Source organism: Sinocyclocheilus anshuiensis, unplaced genomic scaffold (genome assembly GCF_001515605.1).
Source record: "Sinocyclocheilus anshuiensis isolate Anshui unplaced genomic scaffold, SAMN03320099.WGS_v1.1 scaffold609, whole genome shotgun sequence".
Classification (NCBI taxonomy): Eukaryota; Metazoa; Chordata; class Actinopteri; order Cypriniformes; family Cyprinidae; genus Sinocyclocheilus; species Sinocyclocheilus anshuiensis.
The window spans coordinates 1,328,551-1,339,562 of record NW_015541011.1 but is presented as its reverse complement, the minus strand read 5'-3'; the positions used below and the strand labels follow the sequence as shown (position 1 = coordinate 1,339,562).

Sequence of the window (11,012 nt, the reverse complement as noted above, 5' to 3'; positions counted from 1 at the left end):
ATGTTCATGCAAAGAAAGAAGGCGTAACTTTTATTCTCTCTGTTGGCGCCGCCACCATGTCGTGGAGACGCTGTGTGTTTGTTGTGAAAGCGCAACTACTTTGTTTGGCCTTCCATAAGAGGACACAACTTTTATGATTACGCGGTGCGATGCAACGCAACGCGTAAAAAGACAGTATAAGTCATTATAATCAGTAATTATGTCCCCACTGGATGCAACAAATACCTCGTTTATAATGGGTTTTATTGGTTTTGTCTCTTCTCGCCGGGACAGGGCATCACAGTATGGCAAGGGGCATAACATTTCCGTCACACGCTTGAGGTATTCGGCCAATCACAACACACTGGATAGCTGGCCAATCAGAGCACACCTCACTTTTCAGAACGATGAGCTTTGTAAAAATCGACGCGTTTCAGAAAGGCGGGGCATAGAGGAGAAACAATAATGTACAGTGTGTGGAAAATAATGTTTTTTGAACCTTAAACCGCATAAACATTTCATTACACCAAATACACAAAATGATATTCTTTTTTAGCAACGTCATATGACCCCTTTAATAAAAAGCCCCTCTTGCTCACCTGTCATAATAGTCTCGATGGCCCCTATGATCTCTATCATTACCATACTGGTCATAGGGTCGTTTGCGAGGGGAGCCGCTGTTCCGGTAACCTCCTGAGCTGCGGTAGTCACCATGAGGACGACGGTCACCATAGTGATGGTCCTTGTACCTGTGAGTGTCATATGAGTGATGCCGATCCCCTTGCCAGGGCTGACTGCTGTTGCCCGGGTAGCTGTATTTACGGTCCCTTTGCCAATCTCCCCTATCTGTTAAAAGATGCACAAGGTACCAAATGAGACAGTTGATCCTTAAAAATTACAACTGGAATCATAAATGACAATTTACAGTTGTTCAAAATCTCTGATATCAAAACCATAAATTACATACAGCTAATCAAACTGTAATATGTCATGAATACAGTTTCTGGGTCCAAGCCTCCTCTCCATTTCAAGTGCGAATACTTTCTCAAAAGCCATTTATGAGCACTATTCGTTTAGTCGTACTACAGCACATTGCAAATTAGCTGTTTATTGTTTGCTTTTATGTTCTGATTGTTTGTTTCCCGATCTATGTGTTTGGACCCGGAAACGGTGACAACCTGATGTCAAACAACCGGATTGTTGCAGCTCTCACCGTCATTAGGAAAGTGCCTTTTATTGGGCTGGTTGTACTGCTCTCTGTGGTGGGAGTGAGGGGGAGGTCCAGGTGGATGGTTGACCGAAGGATGAGGTTTGGTTGTGAGCTGGGTACCTGTAGAGTCCCGGCTAGATCCAGACGGTTCAGGTCTGAAGGATTTTTTCTTGGCGGGATCATCCTTCTTCTTTTGCTCTTTCTGTAAGAAATACGAGGAGCAAGTGAGTAAGTGGCACATGAGGAGAACAATATCATTAAGAACTGTGGATTTAAGACGAGCTTACCTCTTCTTCTTGGGAGCGCTTCTTTTGAGCCATCTTATACAGCTTGTGCAGTTTCCGGGCACCAAACTCAGTAAATTTAGACACAAAAATCCAGAGGTTTCTGACAAATTAAAAGCGGGGTTGAATATACTGTTCAATTATAATGGGAACTTTTGAAATCGGATGTGTAATGTGTAGTTGAGATACCTGCGCCAGGTCTTGACATGCTCAGGGTCACTATACAATTTAAGGCACTCTGTGATGCGGTCTCCAATCTTCAGCAGGCAGGTACGAGTGTGCTGCAGCTGCTCCTGCACCGACAGCCCCTCGTCTGGCTTATCCAACTGCTTCAGAGCCTTCTTCACCGGCCTCATCCGCTCCTTACACTGCACACACATTATATCACATTTTTCACTCAGGACGTTAAAAACATAAACATATTTCTTCATACATTACAGTTATACATCATGCCTTGAAAAGGAAAGACTAAGATGAAGGAAGGAGAATTTTAACACTCACAATGCTGAACGTTTCCTGGTCCAGCTCATCATCTTCCTCTCCAATAGGTACAGGCTCACTTCCTGCAGTGATGTGCACAGGGCCTTGAGCTTTCTTCCCCTTTCCTCCTGGTTTGGCCTGAAAATGAGAGAAGTTGAGCTGATGAGAGACACATTGACACATGATATAACCTTATTATATACAGATTTAGTCTGATCCAACCTGGACGTAAAAAAGTAATTGAATTTTCAAAAAAAGCCAAACTAATACTTTTATATTTATAACAGAGAATTTAATTATAATAGCAGTATAATTTAGGTCTAAATCATGAGTCTGAGTCAACCTGTTGATCTAACAACCATTGTCCACAGGATGACGGTGAAACATAATTCTCAAGTCCAAGTTTCTAAAGGAAATGTTCTCATGCTGAAACATAATACTGATGCCAACATATAAAATACCTTCTCTTTTTTGGACTTGGAACGCTTTTTGTCTTTGTCCCCCTCCTTCTCTTTTTTAGGAGTTCCTGTTTTTTCTTTGTTCTCTTTGTTATCCTTTTTCTGTTTCTTCTTTGTGGGTGATTTTTCAGCTCCATCGTCCTGGAAAACGAGGGAATTGTAAATATGCAGTCTAACTGGTTAGTGCTGTGGATTCTGTCTTTATATCTCTGCATTAATCAATCTGTTTTGTTATATAGGTGATAAGATGAAATAAAAGGAACACACCTTCACTTCTCCCTCTTCTGATGGGTTGTCGGAGAGACGAGGAGAGGCAATTTCATTGACCAGATCATTGTTAGGGGCCTTGTTCTTCATTCGAGGTTTCCTCTTTTTGGGTTTTTTCTGGGAGGTGGGAAGATACAAAGAATGAAAATGTCATAAAGCATATTGGCTGAACTGATCTTTAGTATATGACAAGAAGAGGTTTCTTTTTGAAATGCCTTTGCAAACACATTTTTGACTTAAAGCTGCTGGCACAAAACCATTTAAGTATGACCACATGGTAATCTTGTAATCTAATCCTTTCCACCACCTTAAAGGGGTCATATGATGTTGCTAAAAATAACATTATTTTGTGTTTTTGGAAAGCCAAACAAAGTAGTTTCGCTTTCACAACGAAACACAGCGTCACACACAGCGGCCTAGAGTGAGCAGAGGCCAGGGGCTAGAGTGAGGAATGGCCGCAGGGCTAGAGTGAGCAGAGGCGGCGGGGTTGAGAACGGCGTGGCCGGCGGATTCGACGAAGGAGGCTTGCGGCAACCACATGTGACGACCCTGGGCTGGACTCCGCTTCGTCCATGGTGAAAGCCGATCCGGTGATCCACAGCGCAAAGTTGTTGTATTTCCTCAGCAACCAGCACGGATCAGCTCTAGGCATGACGAAACGGATATCGTCCTCTTTTGGAAGGCCAAACAAAGTAGTTTCGCTTTCACAACGAAACACACAGCGCCTTCACGACATGGCGGCCTCAATAATACTACAGCGAGAATAAAAGTTACGCCTTCTTTCTTTGCGTGAACATTTGGGCGGTGTTATGCAAATCTTCCCACATCGTGACGTAGAGGCGTGTTAGAACGAGCCGTTTTAGGTAGGTGTGGCTGACTCTTAACTTTTATAAAGAATATCTCTTTGGATTTGAGACTTTAGTCTTTGCAACTTTACAGATCTTCTTTATGCACCAAGAGCTTGTAACACTCCAAAGAGAAAGGAAAAATTGAAATCGCATCATATGACCCCTTTAAGAACTTTTATTGTTTTACAATATCAGATTGTCCTCCAAAACACTAGGTGTCGCAAGTCTAAAAAACTTTTTTTACGAATGTGGTGAAAAACCCATGATCTTCACCTCATCTCCAGCTTTAACAGCATCTTGGCTTTCCTGCTCTTTCTTCAGCATCTTAAGCAAGTAGTCTGCTCGCATCTGTAACTGCTTTGCTTGAGGTTTCTTATCAGGGTCATCTAGGAGAATCTACAAATAAAGACAACAGGAGATCTGAGGTAAAGTAAGGCAAACTTGCACATCGTTGATGCTGCTCTTTTAACTCGGAGGAATCTATAATTTGACTCAACGTACCTTCTCAGAAAGTTTGAGATCAGGATCGGTCTTGATCAGGTCCCAGTTGGCGTAGCCGTGTTCATAGATACCCAGTAACAGCTGTGTGTCATCATGAATATCCCAGTCTACGTCAAAGTGTGGAGTCTTCACCCGACAGGTCAGCTGAAATCTGGCCAACAAAGAAGAAAAACTTGACTTACTCTATTCAGTCTCATTCTATTCCTTGTTTATGAATGGATCAGTGTTGGGAAAACTTAAAAATCGAATTCTTTAAAATGCATTAATGCAATTAGAATTGAATTGGCTATGCACCACAAAAATATGACTTTGACAGAAAAAAAAACTGAAGTCACACAGCAGAGGAATTTCATTAGATTGTGATTTAATTTTGACTAATTATGCCAATTTTTCAACGGTTTGGATTTTTTTTTTTTTTCAATTTAAGTTCAATACAGTCAAAATTTACCACATTATGTTCGCACAACTTTACATTCTGGCAGACAAATTTAACTCTGACACTGACAACAAAATATATTGATTATATAATATTGAGTAAATTGGATAATTATTTGATAACTGATTATAAATCCCATTATGTTGTATGCGTTTAGAATTTAATAAGTCAAACAAAAACTGTATTTAGCCAGTTATCCGTTTTTTTTTCCTGATTCTACTTCCTTAAATTCTAGATACTATTTGCTACCTCAATTCAATAGCATAGCCTCAATTAAACTTGGATTTAAAAGGCATTCTCAAATAAATTTTGAATGGTGCACCACCCAGGAATGTATATTTTGTTATTTGGACTGAAACTGAACTGAGCTCCCCAATAAAACCTTCATATCAAATTTAAGTGGCTTGATTAAATCTCCACCCAGAGAGTGCTTGCAATGGTTAAGACACTGCAGTTTGTGTCTGTAGCAACTTAACTATGCACTATATTATGAAAAAGAATCTATAATATAATCACTTTTACGGACTTTTAAATTCAATGTTCCCTCCTGGTGGAATAACCTGCCCAACTCAATCCAAGCAGCGGAGTCCTTAGCCATCTTCAAGAATCGGCTAAAAACACATCTCTTCCATCTTTATTTGACCCTCTAACTCCAGCACTCTCTATTCTAATTCTATTCTTAAAAAAAAAAAACACTTGTCCCTTTTAGACTTGCACTCTATTCATTTGCTGCTTGTTTTCTTTAAACAATCTAATCTTTTTGTATTCTATGTTTTCTTTTCATATATTATACAATTAACAAAAGCAAAAAGACCTCCAACACTAGCTTGCTCTATTCTTTTTCTATTCTATCGGTTTTCTTTTTATTTATTATATTATTTAAAACACCCTTGATACGTGTACTGCGTTAAGCTAACTGAGACTTGTTATAGCACTTATATATCATTACTCTTTTGTTGATTTTGATTGCTTCCATTGTCCTCTTTGGATAAAAGCATCTGCTAAATGACTAAATGTAATGTGTAATGTATAATATAGCTTTGATTAGGACTCACTTGCTCCTTTCAGCAGGATTTGAAGGCACGGCTTTATGTAGCGGTTCAAACTCCTCTTTGTGCTGGATAATAGACTTAGCATTGACCTGAACTCCAGAGATCTTTATGTTAATGCCTCGTCTTTTCCCCGGGCCTTTAGCTGCAACAAAGAAATAATACAAATTAAAAGACAATAAAAAAAAGAGAGCAAAGTCAATCACTATTTTTACTCAGCACTGCTATTAACATTCACACACCTTCCACGGGGTTTTCTTTCATGTGCTCTTCATGCTCCTGCACTGCAGTCACACAGGTGTTGTGCACCAGTTCCCCCAGTCGCTTCAGGTCTGCAATGGACTTATCCACCAGCTCTGAGTCACGGGCAATCGCCTCCAACCTGTAGAAAACACCATAACCAGTTCAGTACTACTTCTAATTGGACTACATGTTGTTGTTAACTAAAAAACTATTAAAAATTGTTTCTGTTAATTGAAATAAAGCAGAATTAAAATATAAATATTAGATGAAAAACTTAAACAGGTCTGCAATTCCAATTTTTGTTTAAATTTCAAGTTGAAGTACTAAACACTAAAACTGAAATACAAATAAATGAAAGCTAAATAAAAAATATTATAAAAACAAAAATTCATAATGACAAAAGCACATTAAAAAATTAACAAAATATACCAATATCCAAAAATATAGCTATAAAATATAAATCAAAATATTAATAAATATTATAATAGCATATAAATTGTTTATGCATGTACAGCAGTTTGGAAACAACAGTTGTTTAAAAAAAAAAAAAAAAAAAGCTCTGTAAATAAACTTTGATTTGATGTATAGAATACAACATTTGGAATTACAACAACAACAAAAAAAATAATAATAATTTCTGATCATAGTATTTTTTTACCTCTCAAGCGGAGCTCCAAATTTCTTGTATGCCTTTATGAACCTAAAATAAACAGACCATTAAGTAAATGCAATGTTTACAGCAAAGCCTTTCTTAAATCAGTGAGTGGACGTTAAGTTATATTACCTGCGGATCTCTGCGTCAGTAAATCCCTCCACATTGTTTTTGCGAGCTCTCGGCCTGCCTCTCCGCTTGGGCCGTTTGTCATCCTCACTGTCATCTGTTTCACTGTCTGAACCCGAGGATCTGTGCTTCAGTTTGGATCCCACATCACTGTCGCTGTCATTGGCCTGCGCCTAAAAAAAACAGCACAATACATCTTTTACAAAATGTGCTATGACATATCTTTGCAAACTGTATTTTTCTTGTATTTATCCATTCTCTCCAAGCATAGATTAGCAAAACCATTTTTAGGAATATAATATATTTTTAGGAATATGAATATTTTGTGGACGGATTAAATCATCTCTAGCGTAAAGCAAAAGTAATGAGCATGTGGCTGCAAACGCACACACGGCCTTATCGCCGGGGAGTCCACTGCGCTGTAAAACTGAATGACTCATTTCCAAAAGCTACGATGCTTCATACTTAAACATGTGCTGCCATCACATGGGAAAGCAGCGCGTGGCTATAAAATCTAACGAGTCATTACAGCCTGCGCAAGATATTATGGATCCAGCTCACAGGAGAGGATAAAAGCGCTGAAAAGCCACAGGGTACACACATGTACACACATTTATCATGTCCACTGATATACACATGTATAGTATAAATGCATGCTGATAAGTGAATCATATCTATTTACAGAGCTGAAAATCCTTTTAAACCTTTATGCAAAAAAAAGCCCCATGTAAGTTATGTACAAGTCATTTTCATTGCTGTTATTTAATCAAATAAAATTGCAGCGCTAAATAATATTTCTATAATTTCTTTCCCAAAAAAAATTATACTGACTCCAAGCTTTTGAATGGAATAGTGTACAATGTTATAAAAGCTTTTTATTTCAGATAAATGCTGATCTTTGGATCTTTCTATTCATCAAAGAGTCCTGAAAAAAAATGTTCTCAACTGTTTTAAATATTGATATTCAGCAAATTAGCATATTAGAATGATTTCTGAAGATTTAAAATAACTGCTTTCAAATAGAAAGCAGTTATTTTAAATAGTAAAAATAATTCACAACTTTACTGCTTTGCTCTACTTTGGATCAAATAAATGCAGCCTTAGTGAGCAGAAGAGACTTCTTTAAAAAAAACAACAATAAAAATCTTACTGTTAAAGGGGTCATATGATGCGAAAAAAAATTGAGCAACAACAAAAACATGTTGCTGGAGACGGGCTTGTTATTGAAAATGCAAACTAATTCTCTGCCAGCAGGAAGCGCTTTTAGAGTGATAAAACTAGCGTATTCCCCGGTAACAACTGTAATCAAAGCAGCTGCACGCATGAACGCTACTTTATCAGATCAAATAAAAATGCCATCGAAACTTTTCTGAAGACAGAAATCAAACACCACAAATAAACCAATGTATGGGAAACACTGGTAATGTATATCGAGATATCGGAAATGTGTTTAAAAATCATATCACCGTTATTGAAAAAAATTATATCGCGATACATATTGATATTGAATTATTATTCAGCCCTACCGTGGGTTCCATAAAAAAAATCTCTTACCCAATTTAAAGCTGCAGTCCGTAACTTTTTTTGGTTAAAAATTATCAGAAATCAATATTTGAGCATGTACATAACCAGCCAGTGTTCAAAACTATCACCTTACTTTAGCCTGATTCACATCGGTCAGCTTATAATAATTTTTTCTAATTTGAGTGGTACGGGTAGGTTTTCGCGGGAAATTCGAGCATGGCACTGTCATTACGTCACTACTGTTAACATAAAGAAGTTGTCCCGGCTACTAGGCTATCGCATGTGAGAATCCTGCAGGTGGCCAATCGTTTATAGCCTTTTCTCACAGCAGCTGGAATAATTAAATGTATAATTTTAATGGCGGATTGTAATCCATAAAGGATTATGTGTTTATGAAACACATGTGAATGAAATTAAATTATATTCCAGTTATAAATGTGCTACTGATTACAGATATCCTGGGATTACAAAGATTTGTATTTTAAAGAAAACCAGTTCGAAGGGAGCATAATTTGCTTTTTGGGTTAAAAGAATTTCTTAATATGAAATTCGAAGACTATGACAATTAGATTAGACTGTGCAGAAATTGAAATCTACACGCTAATACACACTATACTCATAGTCATCAATGCTGATGTTCTTAACATTAATCATTTGAGAATAAAGTATAACAATAATAATAATTTGAACGGTTTGATGTGATATGAGCTAACCGATCTTTCGATTTAATCACCATTGGTAGCGAGATTTATGGACATGCTTTTTTCCTCAGTTGGTCAGAACAAACATGGCAGACTTGTTACTTGTTCAGATGGCAATATACGGTGAAAATTCTTATTTGGGTCATATTCCAAGACGTAGGCTATAATCTGTGATTGCGAAGTACAGTAAATATCCACACCGGTGCGGTGACTGACTGCCACAAATACTCTTCAGAACATTAGATTCATCCGCGCTGGAGCCATAACGACTCACAACCCACGCAAGCTAGATAATTCCGCACACAACTGCAATTCCAGGTTTTCAAACAGAGATGGCGACAAAGAGGCAAAACTTATGGACTGCAGCTTTAAGATGGCACAACCCTAGACAGTACATGAAAATACAGGCAATAACTAGCTCAGGTAACCTAGAAACACCTCCTTACCCTCTTGTTGGAGCTTCTGCTTCTGGGAAGCATGTAGATGTCTTCCATCTCCTTCTGCTTCTGCTCTTCCTCCACCTTCCGCCGCTGCTCCTCTGGAATTATGTCATCCCAATCACGTATAGGCCTCTCCTCAAGATCTGGTGTACTTTCATCCATGGTGAAGTTAGCAACCTACCAGAGGAAAAACAGGAGTTGTGGGCCAAGGCTCAGGAGAAAATATGCCACAACAATAAAAGATTGAATAAAGTACCTTAAACTGTGACAGAAGCTCATCTGTAGCACTAGACCCTTGATCACTCTCTCTGGTTTCAGCAAGCCGCAAGATTTCATCAATGTCCATTTCCTGCGGTTCTGATTCCTCCCCCTCAGGTTCCTTAAACAGATCCTCTGCTCCAAACTTCAAGATTGCTGTCAATTCCTCTTTACTGAAGGGGTTTGAACTGGAGACGGCCAACACACAGATATGCATTATTTGTTACAAAATATGTTTAAAACAACAATTCTATTTAATATTCAAGGTTCTCACTTTGAATTTCCTGAGTTGTTATCTAGTACGGTTCGCCCAGTGGTGTCCATTCTCTGAATGACAAGATGGTCTAGAACCATCTTCTTTTTGGCTCTTTCAATAATGTCTTCCTCCACCGTGCCTTTTGTGACCAGACGATAGATATTCACCTATGGCAAAACCCCCAAAATATATTTAATTGCAATCTATGTACTGCTACTTATGACTCCATTCTGGAGGTTCCTCCAGAAGTATGTGAGGTTACACATTAGGTCGAAGATTCATGCTCTACTTACTTGCTTTTTCTGGCCAATTCTGTGGGCTCTAGCCTGGGCTTGAAGATCATTTTGTGGGTTCCAGTCCGAGTCAAAGATAACCACTGTGTCAGCAGAGGCCAGGTTAATCCCAAGCCCTCCAGCTCGGGTGGATAGCAGGAAACAGAAGTCCTGAGGAAGACAGTGGACAGTGAGAACAAGAGTCAACTGCAAGTCTAGTGATGAACGCTTAAATCCATATATTAAGGCTGGCACTAATCGAGTAATCAGTCGATTATTCTGACAATTAATCGAGTAATCGGATATTTTTTTGTGATAATAAAAATAGACCTAAGCGAACAATAGACTTTAAAATCACTTAAAATACATTTATAATAGCAATGAGGCAATAATAACGGGTTCAAATTAAATATCAAAAGCAAGTAATTATATGGTTTTATTGAACAAAACAGTTTATTTACATAATATAATCATAACTTATGTACAAGGCGCCAACGGCCTGACGATTGTTTTCACAGCCTTTGTGAATTCATAATAGCACTATGCTTTATTATGATTTTTAAATTGTTTTAATATTTCGTGCAGCCGTACAAAATGGTCTAATAATGCTTTTCATGGATTCTCATCTGTGGAATGCGCCACTCCCGGTATTTTGCAATTGAGGATTTTTTATAATCAAGTACTCTAATTTAAGGAATCGTGACAGCCCTACTATGTATCCTATTCCAGGTAATAAGCATAAAAACTGGATAATAACCTATCCAATAGGGCTGCACGATAAATTGCATGCGATATTTAACGCGCATCTTGTCAGAAAGCCAGTTCTGTAATCAGCGGTAAATCTCCATCACCTGCGGGCTTTCACATTGAGCAGCATTAACTACACAGAGCCGTTGTTCACTGATGAGCAGCGCAAAAAATCGCGCGAATATGAACGTGGTTTTGCGCTGCTCGTCAGTGAACAGCGGCTCTGTGTAGTTAATGCTGCTCAATGTGAAAGCCCGCAGGTGATGGGAGATTTACTG

The 11,012-nt window shown here is 38.3% G+C and overlaps 1 protein-coding gene across 1 annotated transcript in view; it reads right to left on the bottom strand.

Moving 5' to 3' along the window:
* Positions 1 to 11,012, bottom strand: part of LOC107690375 (chromodomain-helicase-DNA-binding protein 2-like) — a 36,749-nt gene that overhangs the window by 2,298 nt on the left and 23,439 nt on the right. Inside the window, exons 21-37 of the mRNA XM_016488685.1 lie at positions 10,009 to 10,158; positions 9,734 to 9,882; positions 9,458 to 9,647; positions 9,208 to 9,378; positions 6,540 to 6,709; positions 6,414 to 6,455; positions 5,755 to 5,894; positions 5,519 to 5,657; positions 4,028 to 4,178; positions 3,800 to 3,922; positions 2,679 to 2,795; positions 2,415 to 2,552; positions 1,975 to 2,091; positions 1,663 to 1,841; positions 1,477 to 1,576; positions 1,193 to 1,391; positions 579 to 825 (exon numbers count right to left, since the gene is read on the bottom strand). Coding sequence (XP_016344171.1) covers positions 579 to 825; positions 1,193 to 1,391; positions 1,477 to 1,576; positions 1,663 to 1,841; positions 1,975 to 2,091; positions 2,415 to 2,552; positions 2,679 to 2,795; positions 3,800 to 3,922; positions 4,028 to 4,178; positions 5,519 to 5,657; positions 5,755 to 5,894; positions 6,414 to 6,455; positions 6,540 to 6,709; positions 9,208 to 9,378; positions 9,458 to 9,647; positions 9,734 to 9,882; positions 10,009 to 10,158 — 2,522 coding nt within the window. The remainder of the gene's footprint in view (positions 1 to 578; positions 826 to 1,192; positions 1,392 to 1,476; positions 1,577 to 1,662; positions 1,842 to 1,974; positions 2,092 to 2,414; positions 2,553 to 2,678; positions 2,796 to 3,799; positions 3,923 to 4,027; positions 4,179 to 5,518; positions 5,658 to 5,754; positions 5,895 to 6,413; positions 6,456 to 6,539; positions 6,710 to 9,207; positions 9,379 to 9,457; positions 9,648 to 9,733; positions 9,883 to 10,008; positions 10,159 to 11,012) is intronic.